This window comes from Triticum dicoccoides, chromosome 6B (assembly GCF_002162155.2).
Source record: "Triticum dicoccoides isolate Atlit2015 ecotype Zavitan chromosome 6B, WEW_v2.0, whole genome shotgun sequence".
NCBI lineage: Eukaryota > Viridiplantae > Streptophyta > Magnoliopsida > Poales > Poaceae > Triticum > Triticum dicoccoides.
The window spans coordinates 600,882,973-600,910,269 of record NC_041391.1 but is presented as its reverse complement, the minus strand read 5'-3'; the positions used below and the strand labels follow the sequence as shown (position 1 = coordinate 600,910,269).

At 43.6% G+C, this 27,297-nt stretch overlaps 2 protein-coding genes across 7 annotated transcripts; one reads left to right on the top strand and one right to left on the bottom strand.

The window, feature by feature from the left end:
* Nucleotides 1-583: 583 nt before the first annotated feature.
* LOC119322902 (aspartyl protease 37-like) lies at nt 584-4,127 on the top strand. 6 transcript variants are annotated; one of them, XR_005155948.1, is made up of 4 exons: nt 584-1,026; nt 2,409-2,563; nt 3,324-3,408; nt 3,712-4,127. XR_005155948.1 is itself a non-coding variant. In XM_037596441.1 (2 exons), exons 1-2 carry the CDS (start codon nt 3,404-3,406, stop codon nt 3,998-4,000), a joined length of 294 nt encoding a protein of 97 aa, XP_037452338.1. In that variant the 5' UTR covers nt 3,078-3,403; the 3' UTR covers nt 4,001-4,127. The 6 variants fall into 6 exon arrangements, 1 of the variants encoding a protein (XP_037452338.1); XR_005155945.1 differs by having other exon boundaries at nt 2,409-3,003; nt 3,078-3,408; XR_005155947.1 differs by having other exon boundaries at nt 2,409-3,204.
* Nucleotides 4,128-5,729: 1,602 nt separating this feature from the next.
* Nucleotides 5,730-9,493, bottom strand: LOC119322789. Its single transcript, XM_037596308.1, has 3 exons — nt 7,291-9,493; nt 6,947-7,199; nt 5,730-6,296 (listed from the first exon to the last, which is right to left on the bottom strand). The coding sequence occupies exons 1-3, from the start codon at nt 8,857-8,859 to the stop codon at nt 6,025-6,027; spliced, it is 2,094 nt and encodes a 697-aa protein (XP_037452205.1). The 5' UTR covers nt 8,860-9,493; the 3' UTR covers nt 5,730-6,024.
* Between the last annotated feature and the right edge of the window lie 17,804 nt (nt 9,494-27,297).

Here is a 27,297-nt window from a genome sequence, read left to right as displayed (position 1 = left end):
ACTAGGCAGAGTTCATGCAAAGGTAAAACAAGGCTTCATCCGCAAAAAAAAGGTTTGAAGCCCAAGAAAGCGGATTTGTAGCTCAAAGAAATACCAAGAAATTTGAAAAAAAAAACTGAGATTTGGGGATATCAAACTCGGGTGTTTGATCTAGTTTCGTGCTAAATGTCATGAAAAATAATAGGAAACATATTCGTCGCAAAAAAGACAAAAAGACAAAAAATCCTATGTAATAAAAAAACTGTTTGTATGGATTTTTGTTTGGACAGTATTTCCTTCACCACAAATACGTTTCCTAACGTTTTTTCATGAAACTTCATACGGAGGTAGATTGTTAACCCGGGTTTGATATCCTCGAATTTCAGATTTTTTTTGAATTTTTTGGTATTTTTAACATTTAATATTTGTATAGGGGTGTGGAGCACCAAGGAGCTCCTGTGCAAGTCATTGAACCCTTTAACGGTCGCGCAATTTGCGCACGCTCAATGTGTCCACGTCGGACTAGGAGCCGTAATGAGAGAGAAAAATGCACAATCTGATTGGCCGTTTTAGGGACGTTGTTGGCTGTTCTCATTGTACCCCAGATAACACCTCCCCCTCCTTTCTTTTCTTATCTTCACCACGAAGGCACGCCCTCGCTCTCGTTTCCTCTCACCTGCCGCCACAAGAGCCGCCGCAACAACGCAACACCGCCCAAGCACGCGACCTCCTCTCTCTCTCTCCCCCTCGTGTGATCCGCTCTCCCACACAGCTAGAAGAACGCCTTCATCTCGAGCGGGTGAGTGGGTGATCGGAGAGGGCGGCGCTGGCGGTTTCGATCCGTGATCTTTCTCGACGCGGATGGCGGCGTATCGATCCGGCTGAAGCGGCTGGCGGCTTCCGGCCCAGGAGGCTTGGGGTGTTCGTGGCGGCTGCGAGGAGGTAGCGATGGGGTTCGGCGACTGGATGAGGGAAGGGCGCCGATCTCGCTCCTCCTGCTCCCAGTCGCTGGCGCGGCCACCATCGACCAGATCTTCAGAACCTCAGGTGCGCTCACTCTTTGCCTCTCTGCAGCACGTGGATCCCTATTCTTCTCCCCCCCTTTCTTTATCAACTGGTGATGAACAGATTAATGTGTCCATGCATCTTGTTAGTTAGTAATATTAAGAAAACAAAGGTCGTTGCTGCCGTGAAAGAACTTTAAAAAATGAACAAAAGTTGATGGATGAGCTGCAGCGGATGGTCGATGATATGTGTTTGTACCATAGCCTTTGCACTCTCCTGGCATCAATTCTGTATGTAACCGTACTATGTCTGGCATAATTGGAGGACGAGGCAAGTCGATAAGTTGAGAAGGTCAACCGGTTGAAGCGAATCTCATTGTATTACCTGATAACTCTTTCACTTTGATTAGTGGAAGCAAGTAAGCTGTTGTTCTACGTACATGGAATGAAGGGTGAGGTGGACAAGCTCAAGCAGATCAATAGGTTTCTATATCATTCCACATATATGGGTTTGTGTGATGTTATTTTGGATTACTAAGATGTTTCATCTATAATGGAAATTATTGGCTATTAAAAATTAGTCTTGATTTACTATGGCAATAGTTATTGGTTACAGCCATTAAAAAGACTGATTAGTTCTATCAGGTTATTTAAACTGCAACAAGGAATGAACATTACAGTTCTCTTTGATTTTTTTTATGTTTCCTCTTTTGTCCGATCTGAAATAATATGTCATGTCTATATATTCTACCCTACATCATCAGTTCCTTATACATTGCTCATAGGAGAATATTGTAATGGCATTTCATTAGTTGGTGGTAATAGACACAACTCCAGTCTTGCCATGTTAGTACAATTAATTTATTTCAATTCCAAACATGTATCATTTGTAGAAGATGTGCCACGAGTTAATGGACAGCTGGCCTTTGCAAGAGCATTGGGAGACATGAGCTGCTACTCGTACACACGTATTAGCTTTTGCACTGTCTAAATTAGTTTAATTTGAAACTTGGATGAAACAACCAAACAAACTTGATCTATCTTGATCCTGTTAATTGAGCTATGAAGGGCACAATAAACATTCTGTTTTCTTATTTCTCTATTCCTCTTTATCGCTTTAGTTACACCAGTTTACTTTGTCATGTAAATTTTTGTTCCATCATTATTGCAAAATATAGTTCAATCTGATCACATGGAGGAAAATGTCTTGAACCAATTGTTTGGTATCCACTAATGTGCAATTCAGTTGTAAGAAAATGTCTAATCTGAAGGTATGGATGGAGAATTTGTTTGGCATAGAGTACACTGTGATATCTTTCTGTAGTGTTTCATCTGTCGAGCATGAATGTATGCGAAGTTCACTTTTATGTTGCACCTACTTTTAGATCTAGAGTATCACTGGCTGAATCTTCTGTTTGTGTTCAGTGTTGAAGCACAAAATGGAAGGGGGTGAATGAGGAGGCAATGGTTGACGGCAACCATGGGAGGAGGTCGGGGCGTCGAAGAGTATTGAGTTGGCGAATCCGGCGAGATGTGGTTCAAGCAAATGTTGATGATGCGGCAATGAGAAGACCCTCTCTGTGAGCCCTATCCCTCTCACTTGGCGTCTCGGTTTTTGTTTCTGGTGCTCCCTGTTTCTCTCCTTCAGTTTGGTGTTCGGTTCGTTGAAAACACCAGCTTCTAAGGTTCTTTAGACCGTTGTGAGAAAGCATCCATACTTCCATAGGAAAAATCTTGCACCTACCAAATAGCAGTCTCAAAGTAGAGAGTGCAAGGAATATTTGATCATTGGCCAGATGTGGTGATGTGCATCTGAATGAACCGTCCGTCCGGTCACCTCTATTTTATTTTGTGCTGATTATTGGTGAGTTTCAAACTTCCAATTTGATAGATCCTGCAGAAGAAGAGCATGGAGAACATCTCCCTCTTCCTATATATCTCAAATTGGACTTACGGGTGATCGATCCATGGAGTTGAAGTGTTTGTCAAATTGCTTGCAAGGGTGATTAGGATTTTATAGGTCACTATTTGATTTCTGTCATAATATTTAAACTACTACTGATCTTCTAAAATGTTATTTGTTATTTCTTTCAGCTATCAGCTGGTCAGTTTTGATGTGTTTTCGACATTACGAGCCTATCACTTTTGATGTGTTGGTATTAGAATGAAACGGAGTTGCCATTTCAGTTTGCATCTACACTCTAATATTTATGCTTTTGAAGTACATGTCATTGCACAACTATTGATATATGATTCATATAGAACTTGATGAATTGCAGAGTTATACTTTTACGATTTTATAAGATACTGAAACCAGTTCGCCTTCTTTTTGATGAGGAGGTTCTCTTAGAAAATCGGGACCTGAAGGTCACTATTTTAATTCCTATAATCAATGGCTACAAAATGCTTCTAGCTCTACAATGAGGTTGGTAATGCAACTTATGTCATTAGTACTATACTGGTTCTTTTAATTTGAACAAAATATGTAACCAGTTTTTCAGTTCTGAATACCTTTTTCTTAGAACAATGCATCTATTACGTACACAATATGATGATAGAATTGACAATATTGGTGTATAGCTTATTGGAGTATAACATGCCCTATTGATTTTATTTATGAAAAATCCTGGTTCGTTGCATGGTCTTGTTATCATAACTCTGCTTCATCAAGTTTTATTCTGGATCAGGCTGCTTTGCACACCGCGTGAACTCTGCTTTGCACTTGCAGCGATCGCGCCATTTCTGGAAGCGGCAAGGGCGGTGGGTTGTGCCTGTGCCGGTGCCATCGCTTGACGCTCCACCTGGATGGCGCCGGGCTGGGAGCTGCGGGAAATACGTGTATTGAGGACCACGGTGTGCGGGTCATGTGCGTGATGCTAGACGCGATGGTCGGGCACCAGACTGTCATCGGCAACTACAAACAACAGAACATGCGAGTCGTCTACAACCTTGACAGAGCCATGCTATCCTTTGTGTCGGCGCACTATAACTGTTCTGAACAAAGGAAGAACTCGTAGTATTGATCACGTGAAATATGCCAATGTGGCAGTGGCACAGAACTGAAGCAACGATTTCTTTGAATGAAATGTGAACTGGAATGTAGAGCTGACAAAAAGGGTTGCTGGCTGAGATGCACCCGAAATCTGCGCCACTCGTACCTGCCTCGGGATGGCATTAAATCGCTGTGACACGGCAAAACGTGTCCCGCGAAAAACCTCTATACAGATGGTATACGGTGTCAGATGTGGGCCATTTTCGTAGGTAACGGATGCGTCCTTCACGGGATGAATGGTGCTGAGCCACGGATTGGAACGTGAAGTATTTCCTGAGCCGTGGTACAGGAACGTGGCCTGGCACGATTGAGCAAACCTGGTCCCAGTCCGGAAGGATGTACGAGGCACGTGTCGGTCTGGGCCCCGCCCTGAGAATCTTTATGTGACAAATTCTTGTGCCAAAAAAGTGACAATTTTTTTCGCGGGATTTCGGTGACAATTTGTGTTTCTGTGACAAATTCTCCTAACTAACGCAGTTCTTTTGAAGACAAATCAAGGAAAAAAGTTCAGATTAAAGAAAAATGCAAAACAGAGCTCGTTCGTAGCATGAATGTCTGGGTGGCACCACATTTGTTTTTTGTGAGTTCTCTTTCTGCATCAACCCAGTTTTACTACTAATTGCGTCCATAAGTTTATAATATTATCACGGTAGAACCATTTCCTTGCTGTCATATCCTGGCTCTCCTCTTATTTCTTTCCGCACACAAAATGGCGTCTCCTCCTCAGATGTACCCCATGAGAATGCCACCATGCACCAGGGCAATCCTCGCGAGTTCTTCACGGCCATCCAAGCCGTCCAAGATGCTGGCTGATGTTTTGCTTCAAAATGATTTCTCAGATGGCAAGCCTGGTGGTGGCAGCCCAGTGGAGCTCGCGGTCACGGAGGACAGCAGCTTACGCGAACGCGACCTCCTCCTGGCCGGTGCCATAGCAGTTGAGGCTGGGGCTTGATACACGCCTGGGTGATCATGGCCAAGGTGGACAACATCCTCGATAGCACCCCTTTTCGAAGATATGATGCAGCAGGGAGCTCATTCGATCGCCTGTCCTGCTCCCGGGTCTGCGGTGGAGAATAGCCATAGCGCGCACCGAAGGCCATCCGCCGCCGGCGCCGGCCAACAGATTGTCGCCTTACCGGATGCTGCAAAAGCTGGCGCCGTTCGTCAAGTTTGAGCACTTCACAGACAACCAGACCTCCTAGACGCCACCACGGATGACCCGGACGTCCACCTATTCGACTTCAACGTCGGAGACGGCGTCCAGTGGTCGTCGGTCATGTCAGACCTCGCTCGCCACGGCAGCAAGCCATCCTCAGGTCACTCAACACCGCAGGTACGCGCCACCGGATACACCTGCACCTACACGGTGTGATGGTGACTGTCGGAGTTCACCGAGTCCCTGAGGCTCCCGTTCCGGTGCGACGAGGACCTGGCCTGGTTCTGGGTTGAGATGAATGTTACCACCTCATCCCCACAGACAGGGCATGGGATAATCGGAAGGAGCTCCTGGTTATGGGCGGTGGAGGACGAGGATCCAGAACGCGATCTAGAGGTGGTGAATGGAAATTGGAGAAGAAAGGGGATCGATTGAGGATAGGGAAGACGGGGGTAGGTGGCCCTTTGGACGACACGGCTCAGGAAATTCGCTGGGCCGTCGGTCGTCGAATGGACCGCAAGTCGTGACCATACCAATAGGTAATAAATGCTCTGGCCCAAATTCATTTTCAATGAGCATACGGAAGAGATACAACACATAATACAACATACAGCGCTCATCACGAGAAGAGTAGATGGCATGGATTTCGGGAGCATCTGAGCCCGAGCTCGGAAACCAATTTTCGTTGGATGGGCTACTATATTGCTCTGTGTTATTTACAGCTGTGATCTTGCATGTAGTATAGGAAAGAAAGTGGAATGGTCGCCACCTATCTGGCACCGCTGAGTTTCCGCTCAGGAGGCGCACCACGGGTGCGCCCCAACCACTAGTTACTAAACAAGTCTGGGACCTTGCATAGACCTTGCACGGGCATTCAAGAACTCTGCACACTTGGCGTCCCTAGTGGCGTCAAAATAGATGCAATCCTCCTCACATACGTCCACACAATCAGTTATAAACTTGCCGTCACTGATAGCACCTTCAGTTGTCATGATACTCTTGTTATCGCAAGCCATACGCTCAAAGTCAATGTCACGCCCAATATACTTCTCTAGATCTGGATGTACAATCTTTGCCCCTTCCTTCTCACAGTAATAACAACGACCTTTTTCCACAAAGAGATGAAAATCAATCATCAGTTCAAGCAATAAGAAAATATCCATGTGAAATAAGATTATCATTGCTTCATAACTTGCATACAAGAAGAAAAAAGGTAAAGCGCTAACAAGCACCATATAGCAAAAGCGCAGAAAACCACATGTACACAAGACCACTGATCAGTGGCATGTAATAAAATGCGTTCAAGCCTACCAATTCAGAGCGTGTTCTGAATGTTTCTTGCATAGATGAAGCTCGACCAATTTATTTATATGTTGTTCTCAGATACCATCAGTTATATGGGCCATAACATTAGAATCAAGGACAGCGGCAATTTGGATGAGTTGTATTGGTGATGACTTCTACCAACTTGGGTGATGCACTTGCAACAGTGTATCATTTCATTACTAATATTTAATGGTGATGAGGTATCTTTCCCCGCATTATCGCTGTGACAACCATGTGCAATTGTGCATATATGTGCATAAAGAGGTAACAGAAGTTTTATCCAAGTCAGATGCCTTCATATATCATTTTTTTCCTTCATGTTAAATATTTTTTGTAAAATACAAGACACTGTCCAAAAGAACAGGCTAATATCATGTCTTGTATTGATGAACATATGGCGTAGATTATTCAAATGGAGATAAAGCATACCAGGATGTCCCGTGACTGGCCAACATGACAGTTCATCAATGACATCTTCATCATTGGAGCACTCGGCAAAGAAGAGTATAGGAACTGCGTCAGAAGAATCCAAATTTCTCGGTCTTGCCAAAAAGTTAATGTGAGAATGCTGAGTTTTCTTTCGCCGCCAAGAAAGCAAGGGGCCATAATGACGACCAAAAACATAAGCTTTGCCTACGTTTGAATTCAAGCCACAGATAACATGAAGCTCATATTCAGGTCCCTATGAATATCATGGTAAACAAAGAATCAGCGGTTACTATTCATATTCAAGCCACAGATAACTGTAGAACTGAAGGAAGCGCCAAACATACCCTAGTTCGCTGCGTGTATTTCTTGAGCATGTCATTAACCTTCCTGCAGACAAAACCTTCCTCTTCCTTGAAATCTTTCAAAATACATGACAAGAACTTGGATCCCCCCTCACTAAGTACAGGAACTGTTGAAACTGAATCATTGCGAGTGGAACAATATTCAAACAACAACTCCTGGATGAGTCCCACATTCAACACAAATGACTCTGTCTCCATGGGTAGAGGCATCATGGGAAAGGTTGACACGAAAAATTCTACAACTGCATCAGGATCTGGGTGCTGTGCTGCCCTGGCTGCAGCCATGTAGGCACTGTGCATAGTTCTCTCAGTGTGTCCTTGTTGCCTTGCCATTTCGATTGCTCCCCAGAGATTGACCTCTGTGAAGAGCAGATAGCACATGGCTTGGTGTTCAGACATCATGCCAAAACAAGCACGGATATAAGCAACAAGGCCACAAAGGGAGCGGTATGCGACCAGAACAAGGCTCCTTGAGCAGATCATGGTTGCCACACAGAGCTCTCCTTCTGGCGGGAACATCATCTTGTACCACAGAGTGTTGAGGACAATGTTGGAGACAGGATCCATCAAAGGTCCGTAGCAGTAACCAGCTTTAAGGAGGCCCCGGTGGTAGCACATGCGCAAATCCTGCGCCGGCAGCAAGGCAAGTGCCTTGAGGTAAAATCCATAGATCTTGTGCAGCAGGGTGCTCCGCAAAGATTGTGTCGGAACAAACAGTGGTTTCCTGTTCAGGTCCAGATTGAACTGCTGAGGTGTTACTCCCGCGAGGTCTGCAAGTTTTCCCCGGGGCTTCATCAGCAATCTGTTGATATTCTCAATGGTAGTGCAGGAGAGGCAGCTGCCTTCCGTTGCAAGGAGCTGGGACAATTGCTCCATCCGAGAAGCGAGCGAGTAGGACCTGTTGACGACGGCCCTGGGCGTGGGGTGGCAGGCAGCCAAGACGGCGCACTTCAGGGCTGTCTTGGTGGTCCGGGAGGCAAAGCTGAAGCTGCCGCTGCAGTTGCGGTCCTCCTCAACGAGACGCACGGCAGAGAGAAGGTCGGCATTGGCCAGGCGGAGATACTCAAGCGCCTCGCAAGCGGGGAGGTCAGGGAAGTAGTAGGTGAGGAATGCCACGAGCGCCTCGAGCGACCGCTCGGCGATGGACATGTCGCGGAGGAGGCGGCGGGGCGGTGGCCAGTACTTGACCTTTCGGGCGCCGGAGACAGCCCGGGAGAGCGCCTTACGTCGCCGCCTACTTGCCGCCGCCTTCTCCTTCTTGCCGTCGTCGGACTTGGAAGTTACCGTGGGCTTGTGGTGGCTGTAGGAGGAGACCGTGTTGACGATGATGTTGGAGATGGGGTCGGCGAAGCCCACGCAGAGACCGGCCGTGAGAAGGCGCGGCACCAGCGCCGGCATCTCGTCCACCGGCAGCCTGTCCAGCGCCGCCGCGTAGAAACCGTTGATGGTCTCCATCACCAACGATTTGTTGCGGGAGATGCGCTCCGATCTGTCGCATCTGTAGGGGCGATCTGCGTTGGCACGCCCGCTCCGGCGAAGCTTTAGAACCATGTTTCGCGGCACGGCGATCTGGGAAACCGGCGGCGGGGAGAATTGTGGCGAGGGTTAGGGCGAGATTTGGGTGGCGTGGGGATCGAAACTACTTCACAGCCGATGCGAAATGGACGATTCATGGACGATTGATGATCAAATGGCCGTGCTGGACTTCATTCAATATTTTGATGGCTGGATGTGTAGAATCGTGCAGCAGTCGTGCATGGGTGTCGTTTGTGTAGCACTACTGCGTGGGGATTGGGTGGTTGGGGCTTGGGGTAGTCTCTATCTATATCCAATGTCTGACGTGGACGTTTTGCAGAAAAGTCCCTCCTCTTTTCAGGAATTAACCCATAATCCATGAACAGTTTGGTTTGAAGTCCGTACTGGGCCGCGAGCCACGCTACTGGGCTTCCAAACAAGTTTAACGCTGAGAGACTCAAAAAAAAGTTAACGCTGAGGGTAAATCTGGCATTTCCTAAACGCGCCTTAAGCGCCCCTTAAAGGACTTCCTTTGTTTAGCGTGAACTAGTAAAAATGTACGTGCAACGCACGTCTTGACAAATAAAAATGTTAATAACCACTATAAACGTTAATAACTACTCCCTCTGTCTTAAAATGTAGAACATTTTTTTGTCTCAATCTAGACCAAAGAATGACTTATATTTTGAGACAGAGGGAGTACTATATTATTTGATGTACATTTTCTAAAATTTTGAGTATCTGTTAACTACAATAACAATCGAGCACAAAATATTAAAGCAGTATATATCCCACGCACTAAAATATTAGAAATATCTTTCAACAAATTTGTTTGAAACAAATGCTCCGACAAATATTTTCAGGCATTGTTTAGATCATACATAGTGCTGCTGAAACCGGACCGGTGAAATGTTCAAGTCATCATATGTCATCTAGTCCAACACATGGATAAAACCGGGCTGTCCATTTGTAGCAGCAAGGTGGACCACCAGCTCCTGTACATGATTATGCCTCTTTAGATCCAGATTCAATAAAAAAAAAGAAGTATTCCACTGTACATATAATAGGGCAGAGTGTCAAAATTTTAGAAATGGGGATAACAATCATAACCAGAAGAAACTTAAAAGAAGATAACCGGATTGTTTTGTTTTACACATTGGTAACATTTATTTGGTACTCCCTCCGTTCGGAATTACTCGTCCAAGAAATGAATGTATCTAGATGTATTTTAGTTGTAGATACATCCATTTCTATCCATTTTTGTGACAAGTAATTCCGAACAGAGGGAGTATTTATTTAGCAGCAAAGAAATTGCTTTAACGTGATGGGTGGACATTACTCTAAGCATATAAAATCAAGAGGCAGCAAGAGTGCAATCCAAATAACCACATTTATAATACATGCCAATAAAAATTGCAAGGCTTGCAAAATATCTTGTATAAGCAGTGCAATCTCTCGTTTCATGACCAGAAAATAAGATTGTCATAGGATGGGATTAAGGTTATAAATGGCGTCAAATACTTTGATAACAACATGGCACGACAAATACTCTGATAACAACATGGCAAGACGTAGAACTGCATACCTGGTTGGCTGTTCGATCATTTTCAATGCAGTAGCAATGTGCTCCAACCAAATAAATTGTTATTAAGCTCTGCAAAGACACCTCTTCTGTAACACTCAAGAGAATAAACTAAGTCAAAAATAACAGATAAAACAAATGATGTGATAAAAATAAAGCCATTCTTGGAAAAAAAAATGTGTACTAAATGTTTTGATGCCACTCAAATTGTAAACCAAGAAACCATTGTGGTCATGTTGTTGCATAGAGTAACACGCCCTGGATCCCTTACAAGCCTATATGGCAGCAGACCTTAGCGAGCGTGTACCCCCGCAACGCCATCCGCGGCCTGGTGACTACAACAAAGAATTCGTTCCATATAAGTATAGCTAGCGGTTACTGTATGGTGGGTATGTGATTGATCCGCCAACATGTCCGTTGTTGAGGCTATCCCTGATAGGTGGGAGGGGGGGCTGGCCTAGCTGTGTTAGTGAAAACTAAAGTGACTTATGAATTTCAGGTTCAGACAGATAGGCAGTGCCCAACTGGCCAGACGTTCGAACCTGTCCAATTGCAAACTGCAGTGCACAAACCAACATGATTCAAGGATAGCTTTTAAATTGTCACACTTTTTCATCATTAGAAAATCTAGTGTATGTGAACAATGCTGACTATAAGGTCATCATGGCCCCCTTCTGAAGTGAGTTAACTTCTAAAAAGTCAAGACGAAGAGGTTGGCCATTAATTTGCAGCAACGATGGTGCAGAACAATTTACCAAAATAAATATTGTGTAACCTCATTAGGCATGCAGGCAAAAAAAAGGTGAACTGCTTCACCTCTCGAATCTTATTTTTCTTCCATAAATCCAATTCTACATCTGCATAGCAAAATATAAAATTATAAGGACCTGCAAAAGAGATGTTAATGGATTTTGGTTTTGTGCACTACCATAATTATGTATTAGTACTAATTCAGACCAAGATAAAACAGCTTTGTGTTATGGACAATAGGAAACAGAAAATGATTCGTGACTACAAGGACTCCTTTATGCACAGAATTAGAAGATGGTTTACAATATCTAATTGATAAATGCAGGCGTGATGGCGCAACAGCAAGTACAGGTGCAACAACACAGACCCAGAAGAGTTTCTTGTTCCTCTTTCTCTGAAATTGCCATTTCAGGTCATTTAAATATGTAGTGCAAGCATATAAACAGATGAGCAAAATAGAGGAAGAACGTATCTATATCTTTCCATGAACGTGATGGGAAAATGCTACTAAGATATAGGCCAAAAGGGCAACAACCAACAAAATGTTTAGACTCAATTTAAGCAATATTTCCTCCTTAGCAATTTTCCCGTGCATTCAGTTTAGAACGCTCCAGTAATGAATTTTCAGCATTCAGATATGCAAGAATGTTGGCAAGATTTAAATCAATGCCATCTTCAGTTATAGAATCAAAGAAAAAAACAACCTAGCAAGAACATACACTCAGTATATAATTGACCAATTCTAAGAACTGCACAAAGTTTACCCACCAAGCGGGCCGGGTATGAGATGGTAGGTTTTGAAGCCCCTGGCCTTTAGATCCCTCCTGAACTCATACTAATCGTCAGCGTCTTTGGTGATGAGGGTGTGCTTGAGCTCGGACTGGTCCATGTCATGGTGTACTTTGGACGAAGATGGTGCCTGGACGCAGCATGTACATCACTCGCGATGCGGTCGAGGTGGGCGTTGGGAGATGAAGAAGTGGGCATGGCGCACGGCAATTGAGCTGAGGGCCCATGTTGAAAGAGGCGTTGAGGGACGGCACACTGACGCAGGTCTCGTGCCCGCCCACCGAGATCCTCTCGATGGCGTACCCCTCCGCCTCCACACCCTTGCGATGCACCACCTGGTCACGCGCGGTGGTACTTCTCGTCGGTGGGTACTTGGCCGAGCACCGAGAGCAGCCCGCTCCCCACGCCCCCGTCGGGCCCGGGGATGGTGGAGGCGGCCGCCTTCTTCGAGGCGAGCATCGGGAAGCAGGAGGCCGTGCCGGGGCTGGGGGGAGGAGGCGTCGCTGGGTGAGGCAGAGCGGGGCGAGGGAGAAAAGGGAGGTGGTGGTCGCGTGGGGCGGGAGAAGAAGATGGTGTCATCGCGTGGGGCGGCGGCGGAGAACCGATGGGCAGCGGGGACGGGATCCGTGGGGATTGGGGAGAGGCGTGCGGATGAGGGAGCTGTTCCATTTTTTCTAGGAAAAAGGATATAGATAGAATCAGAGAAATAAGGAAAAGTCTTAATTGCTTCTCATAATTAAGGAATTGTGGGAAGGAAGATAGCGGGGTCGTTATCTCCGGTCGCGTGGACGCGGGCGACAGAGTTTTCGTCCGCCAAAGAAATTGGTAGATGCACACTTAAAAAGGGCTAGTTGTTAATTTAATGGTTAGATTAAAATGAATGGATTCGATCGTGTGGCTTTCATTGATCTGGATTGTTGTGTGTACGTTACGCAGGGTGTGTTTAGCGATGAATATGTTTGCTTGTCTGATAGTAGTATAGATGCAGCGACCAACCAGCCACCCTCATCTAGTGTGACTGGTTCCATCGTTTTTTTTTCTATTGTCTTCTTTCTTCTTTCTTCTTTTCTTCTGTACGTTTTTCTTTCGTGTCTTTTCTTTTTTCTCTGTACCTTTTCTCAAAAAATGCGTGAACTTGTTTTTTATAATATCCGTTGAACATTTTGCGATATCCGTTGACATTTTCTTAAAATAAGCTGAATATTTTAAATAATACATGATGAACTTATTTTAATATATGATGAACATTTTAAAAAATAGGAATATATGTGCTGAAGAATTTTCGGACACGTACCGAACGTTTGTGAAAATACGTTGAACAATTTGCGAATACACATTAAACATTGTGTAATATATATTGAACAAAATTAAGAAACATAGTGAACAATTGTATACTCATTGAATAACCAAAATCAAAACAGAAAAAATCAAAATATATATATATATATCCTGAACAATTTTTATATCCATTGAACATTTTAAATAATACACGATGAACATTTTTGAAACCATATGAATATATGTGTTGAACAATTTTTGAATACGCATTCAACATTTAGTAAAAATGCTGAAAAATTTCATAATATATGATGAACATTTTTATAATACACGATGAACATTTTTTATATGCAAAGGTGAACAATTTTCAAAATATATAATGAACATTTTTCTTAATACAATGAAATTCTATGTAATACACGGTGAACATTTTATATAATACGCAAATAAAAAGAAGAAAACAGAAAAAGAAACAGAACAGAATAATAACAAAATAATGTAAAAGAAAATGAAACGAAAAAGGAATCAAAACAGAAAAGTAAAAACTGGAGAAAAACAACGGAAAACTGGAGAAACGGTGGAAAACTGGAAGCAAAAAACGCAGGAAATGCCATAGGATCCACCGTTTTCTTCCCGCAATAAATTCATTTTTTTCGTTGCACTGCGTGGTAGTGGGCCGGCCCACGCCAGGGAGTGCATGAGCGCCGGTTTCGTTCGGCGGCGCGTAACGCGCCAGTTAGGAGCTCCTGTAAATCTGGCCAAACGAGCCCTTTTTTGGGGCGACCCGACAGCACGGCGACACGGGCTAATCGGGCCGTGCCAAGCACGCAACACGCATTAGGCCGTGCCTCGGCCGCCACCCTCAGCTCGCGTGCCAGCCCGACACAGCACGACTAATCGCGGGCCTGCACGTGGCACGGCACGGCACGCGGCACGGCCCGATAGTCCCGATTCGAGCAGGGGAACAGCGGGAGTCGGGACGGGAGTCACGGGACGTGAGGGAGAGTGGGGGAACCGGGCGTTCGGCGCGATGCGACAAGGCGAGTCAGCGACTCAGCATCTCAGCGACATGCGACAGGCCGACAGGGGGGCGGGGGAAGGGGAGCGGGGCCCAGGCCGCCAGGCGCTGGTGCACCTCGATCGATGGGGAAGCGAGACTGCGGGAGCAGAGGGGGAGCGGGGGAAGCCGTTGGGAGGGGTAGGGTAGGTTTTAGAGAGGTTTAGTAGAGGGTTTGGGTAGTTTTTTTAGAAAAAATCATATATTCGAAAATTTGACCGTTATAGAGGGTCAAATTTGTCCGAAAAATGTTAAATTTTTGCTATAAATAGGCCTGCCCGGCCCACATATTTCTCACACTCAAACATGGATGACCATGACAATACTAGCTTCCCACTCTCCGATTTCGGTCTTGGGGGTATGTAGTATAGCCTCTACCCCAGTAGCTCCGATCCCAGTACCATGCCCCCACCCGAGCAACATGCCTATACTACCATGCCCCCACCTAAGCAACCTGCCTATACCGATCATCACACTCTCGAACCCCATATCGATCCCACTTCCAAAGCCGAAGGTCACACTAATTCTAGTAGCGGGACGGGTTCCTCTACCACCAAGGGTGTAAATTAAAAAGGTCGTCGTAGAACCTCCGCAGTGTGGGAATATTTCAATGAAGAAATATCTAAGGTGGCCGGTGTCCGGAAGGTGAGTGCAAGGTGCAAAAGGTCCAAGAAGGAATATACCGGAGAAGCCAAGGCATGAATCAGCCACCTAAAGAGGCATGTAGATAGCCATGCCAAGGCAGATGCAACGAGCGCGTCGAGCTCAGCAGCTGTGCGAACTTAGCTCTCCTTCAACCCTGACGGTATGGTACGCAATTTCACCTACGATGCTAATGTTCAGCGAGAAGGTCTATGCTACTAGGCTTTGGTGAATCTGAAGGTTTCGTAGAATATATTCAAGCTTGTCATAATCCTAATACAGAACAGTTTCTAGACAAACCACAAGTAGGGATATTAAAAAGCTATACAAATCTAGTAAAGAGAAAATAAAAGAAGAATTTTCTACGTGCACTTTTTCAGTGTCGTTAACATCTGATATCTGGACTGGTCAGGCAAAGCAAGATTACATTAGTGTGGTAGCTCATTATGTTAACGAACATTGGCATCTACAAAAAAGAGTCATAGGATTTGAATTAATTGATGTATCACATAGTGGTGTAAATATTGCTGAAGCTGTACTCAAAGTTGTGAATGATTTTAATCTTGCGGACAAGGTTTTCGCAATAACTTTGGATAATGCTTTAGCTAACACCAGTGCAGTGAATACTCTGACTCCTATATTCTTCGTATATGTTGCATCATTTTTAATGCATCAACGTTGTGCTTGCCATATAATTAATCTTATTGCTAAAGGTGTGTTACATTTATGTGAACCACACGTTGAAGTCATACGCACTGTAATATCTTATTTTTCGCATTCAACTCAGTGAATTACAAACTATAAGAGATATTGCCTTGCTATAGGATGTGTTCCTCATAAGTATAATTCAGACATGCCTGTTAGATGGAACTCTACATATATGATGCTTAAGGCAATTATCTGAGACATAGTTCAGTTTAATGGTTTTATTAATGCAAATTATGGGGTTGAACCACTAATTAGCGAAGAAACTTGGCATGTTATTACATCATTGACTGCATTTCTTGAGTTGTTCTATGATGCAATAGTTACTTTGTCTGGGGTTTATTACCTGACATATCCTTTGATGGTGCATACCCTATTAGACATTGCTAGTCATCTGAAAGCATATGAAGGCGTTGGGTTATTACTTAATGTTGTTGCTGACATGAAAACCAAGTATTTAAAATATTGGCAACAAATTCCACTGTTGTATGCATTTGCATTTATCTTGGATCCTAGAGCTAAACTTGAAGGGTATCATAGTGCACTCAATGTACTATCTGCATCCCTAAGTTTAGATAATATTGGTGACTTCAATAAGGCTCGTGAGAAGCTTTTTGAAATTTTTGCTAAGTATGAGGAAAAATATGCCGGAGTTCGATTGCAACGACCTCCGCCAGCACCTACTGCAGGTAAAAAGAGAGGAGCGTGGAGCAAGATCTTTGGTTCTTTGTCCTCCTCGACCGCCAGAAGCTCTTCCATGTCAACATCTGTGCTTCGGTGGCGGGGAGTTAGCGAAGTACCTCAACAGTGATAAAGTCATGTACGATTTAGATAGTGAGGAAGACTCCAACATACTATAGTGGTGGAAAGAACACAAGCTTACATTTCTAGTGCTCTCCATATTGGCACGTGATGTGTTATCGGTGCCTATCTGTACGGTGCCATCGGAGTCTGCTTTCAGCCTTGCTGGAAGAATAATTGAGGAGAGAAGAACTAGTCTCTCCCCTGATATGGTGAGATCACTAATGTCCGTGAAAGATGGGGAGTTATCAAGAAGGAGAGCATGTTGGGGAACGTACTAATTTCAAAAAAAAAATCCTACGCGCATGCAAGATCATGGTGATGCATAGCAACGAGAGGGGAGAGTGTCGTCTACGTACCCTCGTAGACCGTAAGTGGAAGCGTTATGACAATGCGGTTGATGTAGTCGTACGTCTTCACGATCGACCAATCCTAGTACCGAACGTATGGCACCTCCGCGATCTGCACACGTTCAGCTCGGTGACGTCCCACAAACTCACGATCCAGTAGAGCTTCGAGGGAGAGTTCTGTCAACACGACGGCGTGATGACGGTGTTGATGAAGCTACCGACGCAGGGCTTCGCCTAAGCACCGCTACGATATGACCGAGGTCGATTATGGTGGAGGGGGCACCGCACACCGCTAAAGATCAATGATCAACTTGTGTGTCTATGGGGTGCCTCCCTCCCCCGTATATAAAGGAGTGGAGGAGGGGGAGGGCCGGTCCTCTACTATGGCGCGCCCTGGGGAGTCCTACTCCCATCGGGAGTAGGATCCCCCCCCTCCAAGTAGTAGGAGTAGGAGAGAAGGAAAGGGAAGAGAGAAGAGAAGGAAGGAGGGGGCACCGCCCCTCCCCCTAGTCCAATTCGGACTAGGCCTTGGGGGGCGCGCGACTTGCCTCTCTCTCTCTCTCTCTCTCTCTCTCCCATAAAGCCCAATAAGGCCCATATACTCCCCAGCGAATTCCCGTAACTCTTCGGCACTCCGATAAATACCAGAACCACTCAGAACCTTCCCGATGTCCGAATATAGCCTTCCGATATATCGATCTTTACGTTTCAAACATTTCGAGACTCCTCGTCATGTCCCTGATCTCATCCGAGACTCCGAACAAACTTCGGTCATCAAATCACATAACTCATAATATAAATCGTCACCGAACGTTAAGCGTGCGGACCCTACGGGTTCGAGAACTATGTAGACATGACCGAGACATGTCTCCGGCCAATAACCAATAGCGGAACCTGGATGCTCATATTGGCTCCCACATATTCTACGAAAATCTTTATCGGTCAAACCGCATAACAACATACATTGTTCCCTTTGTCATTGGTATGTTACTTGCCCGGGATTCGATCATCGGTATCTCAATACCTAGTTCAATATCGTTACCGGCAAGTCTCTTTACTCGTTCCGTAATGCATCATCCCATAATTAACTCAGTAGTCACATTGCTTGCCATGCTTATAGTGATGTGCATTACCGAGAGGGCCCAGAGATACCTCTCCGACAATCGGAGTGACAAATCCTAATCTCAATCTATGCCAACTCAACAAACACCATCGGAGACACGTGTAGAGCACCTTTACAATCACCCAGTTATGTTGTGATGTTTGGTAACACACAAAGTGTTCCTCCGGTATTCAGGAGTTGCATAATCTCATAGTCATAGGAACATGTATTAGTCATGAAGAAAGCAATAGCAACATACTAAACAATCAAGTGCTAAGCTAACATAATTGGTCAAGTCAATCACATCATTCTCTAATGATGTGATCCTGTTAATCAAATGACAACTCATGTCTATGGCTACGAAACTTAACCATCTTTGATTCAACGAGCTAGTCAAGTAGAGGCATACTAGTGACATTATGTTTGTCTATGTATTCACACATGTACTAAGTTTCCGGTTAATACAATTCTAGCATGAATAATAAACATTTATCATGATATAAGGAAATATAAACAACAACTTTATTATTGCCTCTAGGGCATATTTCCTTCATTCTCCCCACTTGCACTAGAGTCAATAATCTAGTTCACATCATCATGTGATTTAACACCAATATTCACATCTGTATGTGATTAACACCCATAGTTCACATCTTCATGTGACCAACACCCGAAGGGTTTACTAGATTCAATAATCTAGTTCACATCGCTATGTGATTAACACCCAAAGAGTACTAAGGTATGATCATGTTTTGCTCGTGAGAGAAGTTTAATCAATGGGTCTGTCACATTCAGAGCCGTATGTATTTTGCAAATATTCTATGTCTACAATGCTCTGCACAGAGCTACTCTAGCTAATTGCTCCCACTTTCAATATGTATCCAGATTGAATCTTAGAGTCATCTGGATCGGTGTAAAATCTTGCACCGATGTAACTCTTTACGACGAACTCTTTTATCACCTCCATAATTGATAAAAATTTCCTTAGTCCTCACTAAGGATATTTTTGACCGCTGTCTAGTGATCTACTCCTAGATCAAAATTGTACTCCCTTGCCTGACTGGTACACAGCATAGCATACTTTATAGAACCTATGACTGAGGCATAGGGAATAACTTTTCATTCTCTTTCTATTTTCTGACATGGTCGGGTTTTGAGTCTTACTCAACTTCACACCTTGCAACACAGGCAAGAACTCCTTCTTTGACTGTTCCATTTTGAACAACTTCAAAATCTTATCAAGGTATGTACTCATTGAAAAATCTTATCAAGCGTCTTGATCTATCTCTATAGATCTTGATGCTCAATGTGTAAGCAGCTTCACTGAGGTCTTTTTGGAAAACTCCTTTCAAACACTCCTTTATGCTTTCCAGAAAATTCTACATTATTTCTGATCAACAATATGTCATTCACATATACTTATCAGAAAGGCTGTAGTGCTCCCACTCACTTTCCTGTAAATACAGGCTTCACCGCAAGTCTGTATCAAACTATATGCTTTGATCAACTCATCAAAGTGTATATTCCAACTCCGAGATGCTTGCACCAGTCCATAGATGGACCACTGGAGCTTGCACACTTTGTTCCCTCCTTTAGGATTGACAAAACCTTCTGGTTGCATCATATACAACTCTTCTTTAATAAATCCATTAAGGAATGCAGTTTTGACATCCATTTGCCAGATTTCATAAAATGTGGCGATTGCTAACATGATTCGGATAGACTTAAGCATCGATACGAGTGAGAAAATCTCATCGTATTCAACACCTTGAACTTGTCGAAAAACTTTTTGCGACAAGTCGAGCTTTGTAGATAGTAACACTACTATCAGCGTTTGTCTTCCTCTTGAAGATCCATTTATTTTCTATGGATTGCTGATCATCGGGCAAGTCCACCAAAGTCCACACTTTGTTCTCATACATGGATCCCATCTCAGATTTCATGGCGTTCAAGCCATTTCGCGGAATCTGGGCTCATCATCGCTTCCTCATAGTTCGTAGGTTCATAATGGTCTAGTAACATGACTTCCAGAACAGGATTACCATATCACTCTGGTGCGGACTGTACTTTGGAAGACCTACGAGGTTCTGTAGTAACTTAATCTGAAGTTTCATGATCATCATCATTAGCTTCCTCACTAATTGGTGTAGGAATCAGCGGAACTGATTTCTGCGATGAACTACTTTCCAGCTCGGGAGAAGGTACAATTACCTTATCAAGCTCTACTTTCCTCCCACTCACTTCTTTCGAGAGAAACTCCTTCTCTAGAAAGGATCCATCTTAACCATATCCAATAAAATGTGGTTACGACGTTCGGACACACCATTACGTTGTGGTGTTCCATGTGGCATGAGCTGTGAAACTATTCCACATTGTTTTTAAATGGAGGCCAAACTCGTAACTCAAATATTTGTAAGTGCATCTAGTGCCCCTTAGTGATTTTGGTGTATTGAAGACTTATAGGTTAAGGGACTAATGCATTTGTGAGTGTACACAGGTCTATAAGTCTATGAGGAGTTTGATATTTACAGAGAAAGTCGACCCCTAAAAATGAAGTTCTTCAACTAAAGACTTTGATATTATGAAGACTTTCTGAAGACTTTGAAAGTGAAGAAATTGGTGTGACCTTGAAGACTTGGTATTCATTTGTGGAACATGAAGCGTGAAGACTTTTGTTTTCGTAGTTTCATTTTATCTTTCTTGAGTCATAGGAAACACCGTACTGTTAAAGGGGGTCGAGGAAATACTAAGGAAAAATTTCCATGTGATGCTCAACTCAAAATCCTACACCTACCAATCCCTTCGAGTGAAGCCTTTGGAAATCTCATACAGTTCAGTCACCTTCTTCAGTGACAGAGACAAAGTTCTTCTGGTCGCTGATGAATTTGTTCTGACTGAGGAGTTAGGAATTCGTAAGTGCGAATTACCTACACGGTGAGGAACATGATAGCCCTGAGGAATTTGAGAGTCAAATTTCCGACCGTTGCTGTGCTGCACGCCAGCTGTCCCAAAATATCTTATCCACCTAACGGTCATATCATTGAGGGGCATTTATGTCTTATCATGTCGGGCTGCTCCCTAGGCTATAAATAGCCGCCCCCTACAACCACTAGCTGGTTGGCTGCTCCGAGAGAACTTGACACTTGTCATTTGAGAGCAACCCATCCTCCGAGGACTTTGAGTGAAAATCATCGAGTGAGGAAAACCCAAAACCAAACCCCTACAAACCCAAAGTGATTGAGCATCACTGAAGAAATTGATCCTGCGTGGATCCGACGCTTGTTACCTTTGAAGACTGTGCTTCTTTCAGACGGTTAGGCGTCAAGGTCTAGAGCATCCAAGAGGAATTGTGGATCGCCGAGTGACCAAGTCTGTGAAGGTTTGGAAGTCGCCTGAAGACTTACCACGAGTGATTGGACAAGATCTGTGTGATCTTAGTTCAAGGAGAATACGGTGAGGACTGGGTGTCCTGAGCTGCGTGCTCAGCGACTGGGTGTCCGGGACTGTGTGTCCTCGAGTTTAAATACTCAGCCGCTCCAACCAGACGTACAACTGAGACAACAGTTGGAACTGGTCTACCAAATCAGTGTCTTCACCAACCTAACTGGTTCTATTTCCTCAACCCTTTCATTTCCTCATTACTGTGTTGAGTGTTTATTCATATCTGTGTTTGAAGACTTTGACTGAAGACTTTCTCAATTTCCTCAGTTCAATTTCTTTAGTCTGTTTGTCTTCATCTTGTGCTATCATGTGATTACGCATTCTGTACTCTGTGCTAGTCTTCATTTCATCATGATGACCATGCTTGTATTCTGTTATGCTTACTTCTGAGTACTTATTCCGCTGTTAATAGTTCTTCGCTAAGGAATTTCCTCACCGGCAAATTTCTCAGTGAAGAATTCATAAAAATCGCCTATTCACCCCCCCTCTAGTCGACTTAACGCACTTTCAATTGGTATCAGAGCAAGGTACTCCCTTGTTCTGTGTGATTTTGGTTTAATTGCCTAGAGTTTTAGTTATGTCGACCGCAGGTATGAAGAAAGTGACATGCCCTATCTTGGACGGTCATGATTATCCCAAATGGAAGGCCATGATGAGGAAGCGCCTCATGGCAATGAACAGCGAGCTGTGGACCGTCACTGAAATTGGTCTTACTGATCTATGCAAGACGGCGAACGCAGATGATATTCACAAATACACTCGACTTGACTTCATGGCGAAGGATATCATCTGTTCCTGCCTATCTAGAGATCAATTCAGGCACATTATGCATCTTTGCAATGCAAAGCTTATCTGGGACCGAATCTCCAACGTCTATGAAGGTCATCGAACCCGTCATGATCCTTGGTTTGAGGACTTCAAGTAATCTCTCAAAACAATGACTTTCGAACCAGAATCATCATCTTCTGCATCATGTCTCATGGCAAAGGGTGTCGAGGTAACCGAATGTTCCTCATCTGAATTTAGTGACTGTGAATCTGATGATGATATTGAACCTAGCTATACCAAACTTGTTTGCATTGCCACCAAACAACAACATGCCTTGGAAAAGGTTCAAAACATGCTAGATAAAAGTGATAATATGTTGGGTGAAGAAATGGATCGCACTAAAGCCCTGACTGAAAATCTTCAGAGACTTCAGTCTAGGTTTGATAACCTTCAAAGTCATCATAACACTCTCTTATCTGATCATGAGAAACTTTCTTAAGAATTTCTTTAAAGAAAGCAAGATCTTGAGAAGCTAAGAGTGAGTTATGAAGATCTTCAGAAGGAGCGCGATTCATTACTAGCTCAACAAATTAGCGCTCCTCAGGAAGAATTTGTTCCTCCATGCTTAAAGCGCATTGAACGTGAATCTGCTAATTCTTCACTTGAATGTTCAAATGCTTCAACTGTTACAAATTCTTCACCTGCCTCTGCTATCACTAATTCCTCATCTGAGGACATTGCTAGTATCACTGACGATGCAGGGCTGAAGGAATTGTACATGACAGGCATGTACAAAAGCCTCAAAGGGCATCAGACTCTTTGTGATGTGCTTAAAAAGCAGATCCTCAATAGAAACCCTAGGAAAGAGGGTATTGCCTTTGAGAGGAAACTCAATGCTGATGGAACATATTGGAAGCCTGAGCAGTACCCCAAAACCTCATGGGTTGCTGCAAAGGGACCTCCAGTTGATCCATCCAACTTATCTGGCTTTACATGTGAATCTCCTCATTCTTCTGATGAGTCATTTGACTCCAACTATAAACTGTTCAAAAATCAGAATGGTGAAGTATTTGCTAGATATGTTGGGACTAACTGCAGGAACGATTCCCCTATGAAGAAAATCTAGGTTCCTAAAAGTTATGTTGAAAGTCTTCAGGTAAATGTCCTCATGACACCACCTGTGAAGAACAGGAACCCCAGATCAAACTCTTCATATGGACCAAATTCTTCATATGGATCCAAGTCCTCATACGGACAAAATTCCTCACGTGGATCAAATTCCTCAAATGGATCAAAGTCCTCATATGACTATCATCATGCTAACAACTCTGTTTCGCAGGGTAGAGCTAAGGGCTATGAATATGCACATTATTCTTCAAACCATTATGTTCATAAGTCCTCGAAGAATTTCTCTGCTTATTCATATGCTTACCCTAACCCATCTTATGTGAAACGAAATGGTTTGGCTTCTATGCCACCATTCTCGTATGGTGCTCGCAGAGTGATGAATTCTTTGCCACCCCTTCAGATGTGGGTGGTGAAGAAAAAGAACTAATCTCTTCTGCAGGGTCAGGTCTCCAGACGTGCCTTAACGTCTGAAGAATTTGCTGGGGACCTGACAAAATTGCCTGAAAGGACGCAGGCGAATCATGATGAAATAAACTTTCACACGTCCTCCTACTGCTATATCTGTTTACTGCTTGATGAAATTCATCTGATGAACTTGATATCATATTCTTCATGATGAAGCATATGAGATTGTAAGTTACACTAATTCATCTGCAGGATGATCAACCCAAAGCCACTGAATGGGTCCTCGATAGTGGATGTACAAATCACATGACTGGTGACAAGAATCTTTTGATGGATGCTTCCTTATCACCATCACATCTGAAGCACATCATCTTTGCTGACAAAGGCAAAAGTCAGGTATTGGGTCTTAGTAAGGTTGCGATCTCTAAGGATAAACACATGGACAAAGTCATGCTTGTTGAGTCCTTAGGATACAACCTCATGTCACTCTCAATGCTTTGTGATCTTGATATGGTTGTTGTCTTTGGCAAGTATCGCTGTGTTGTGATTATGGAAGCTGACAATTCCAAAGTCTTTGAAGGCTTTAGGAGAGGAGATTTGTATATTGTTGATTTCTCTACAGGACCACAACCAGCCGTGTGTCTACTTGCAAAAGCTTCAGAAGGCTGGCTATGGCATCGACGACTTGGTCACGCAGGCATGAGGAATTTGCACACGCTTGCGAAGAAGAAGCATGTCATTGGCATTGAGAATGTCAAATTCCTCAAGGATCACTTATGCGGAGCCTGTGAAGCTGGAAAAATGACCAAGACCAAGCATCCAGCGAAGACTATCATGACCACTACTCGTCCATTCGAATTGCTTCACATGGACCTCTTCGGACCTAATCATTACTCAGCAGTCACTAATGCTGCATCTCTATATGGTTTTGTCATTGTTGATGATTACTCTCGATATACATGGGTACACATTGTTACTTACAAACATGAAGTGCAGGAAGTCTTCAAACGTTTTTCCTCGAGGGCTTCAACCAACTTTGGTGTGAAGATCAAGCACATCAGAAGTGACAATGGAACTGAGTTCAAGAATTCCGGTCTTGATGACTATCTTGATGAACTTGGTATTACTCATGAGTTATCTGCTCCCTATACTCCTCAGCAAAATGGCGTCGTGGAGCGCAAGAATAGAACTCTTGTTGAGATGGCTCGCACTATGCTTGATGAATACAAAACACCTCATCGTTTTTGGATTGATGCAATTGATACTGCGTGCCACATCATCAACAGAGTATATCTTCACAAATTCTTCAAGAAGACGGCCTATGAACTCCTCACTGACAAGAAACCCAATGTGAGTTATTTCAAAGTCTTCGGTGCTAAATGTTGGATTAGAGATCCTCACCACAATTCTAAATTTGCACCGAAAGCACATGAAGTTTTTCTGCTTGGTTACAGAAAGGACTCGCACACCTACAGAGTCTTCAACATTGTTCTTCACAAGATTGTTGACACTGTAGATGTGCGGTTCGATGAAACTAATGGCTCGCAAAGAGAGCACCTACCTTCTGTGTTAGATGAACCAGCACCTGAGGATTCTATCAAGTTCAAGGCAACTGAGGATGTCATTCCTACTGAAGAATTTGCTGAAGAATTCATTCCAGTTCATGAAGAACATCGAGCTGATACACCTGAAGAAAATGCTGAGGAAAATGGTGCTGAAGAAAATGCTGACCAAACTCCTCACCGACAACCAGCTCATCCTCGCATTGCAAAAGAAGTGCAAGTGGAGAAGATCATCGATGACATTAGAGCACCAGGTCCTCTCACACGCTCAAAAGCTTCACATTTATCTAACTTTTGTGGGCACTATGCTTTTGTCTCTATCACAGAGCCCACTAAGGTAGATGAAGCATTTCTGGAGCCGGAGTGGATTCAGGCTATGCAAGAAGAATTACATTAGTTCAAGCTCAACAATGTCTGGGAACTGGTCAAACGTCTAGATCCTTGCAAGCATAATATCATTGGCACAAAGTGGATCTACCACAACAAGCAAGATGAAAATGGCCTTGTGGTGAGGAATAAGGCACGACTGGTAGCTCAAGCCTACACACAGGTTGAAGGAATTGATTTCGATGAAACTTTTGCACCTGTTGCTAGACTTGAGGCTATTCACATATTACTTGCTTATGCTAACCATCATGATATCATCTTATATCAAATGGATGTGAAAAGTGCATTCCTCAATGGTAAGCTTGAGGAAGAAGTATATGTTGCTCAACCCCCAGGTTTTGAAGATCCAAAGAATCCTGAAAAAGTCTTCAGACTTAATAAGGCCCTCTATGGCCTCAAGCAAGCCCCTCGGGCGTGGTATGATACATTGAAGGAATTCTTCGTGAAGAATGGCTTCACACCCGCTTCACTCGACCCTACTCTCTTTACTAAATCTTATGATGGTGAACTGTTTGTGTGCCAAATATATGTTGATGATATTATCTTTGGCTGTACTGACCAACGTTATAGTGATGAATTTGCCTATATGATGAGTGAAGAATATCAAATGTCTATGATGGGAGAGTTGAAATTCTTCTTAGGTCTTCAAATTCGTCAACAACGCAATGGCATATTCATATCTCAGGAGAAATACCTCAAAGATGTACTAAGGAAATTCGGCATGCAAGATTGCAAAGGCATCAAAATTCCTATGCCCACAAATGGCCAACTATGCACTGATGAAAATGGTATTGTATTCGATCACAAGGTATACCGCTCCATGATTGGTTCTTTATTGTACTTATGTGCATCTAGGCCAGATATAATGCTTAGTGTTTGCATGTGTGCCCGATTTCAAGCTGCACCGAAGGGATCACACCATAAGGCTGTGAAGCATATTCTTCGATATCTAGCTCACACACCAACACTAGGATTATGGTACCCCAAGGGCTCTGCTTTTGATCTCATTGGATATTCTGACTCTGACTATGCTGGTGATCGTGTGGACCGCAAGTCAACTTTTGGCACTTGTCATTTCCTCGGACGATCTTTGGTCTGTTGGTCCTCGAAGAAACAGAACTACGTATCACTGTCCACTGCGGATGCTGAATACATTGCTGCTGGCTCGTGTTGTGCTCAACTGCTTTGGATGAAGCAAACACTCAAGGACTATGGCGTCAACGTGAAGAATGTGCCTCTCCTCTGCGACAATGAGAGTGCCATCAAGATTGATCACAACCCAGTTCAGCACTCGAAGACAAAACACATTCAGATTCGTCATCATTTTCTTCGTGATCATGTGTTGAAGGGCGACATCTCCATCGAGCACGTGAAGACTGAAGAACAGCTAGCTGATATCTTCACTAAGCCCTTGGATGAGAAGAGATTTAGCAAGTTGCGGTGTGAGCTAAATATCTTAGAATCTTCGAATGTTCTTTGAAAAGGACACACATCCTAACACTTATGCAAAATTGATGACTTAGATGTGCAACACATGAAGAAACGTTTTTCTTCAATCAATGAAGAATAACACTCTAAGTGTGAAGAAATTAATGAAGAATTTGATTCTCAGAACCCTACGACAATTGTACGCGGTGTCTGAAATCATCATTCTTATACGGTGGGTCACGCCACCACAAAAAGTTGAAAATCTTCAATTTGTGTTTTCCTCAGTTTTGAAATTCTTC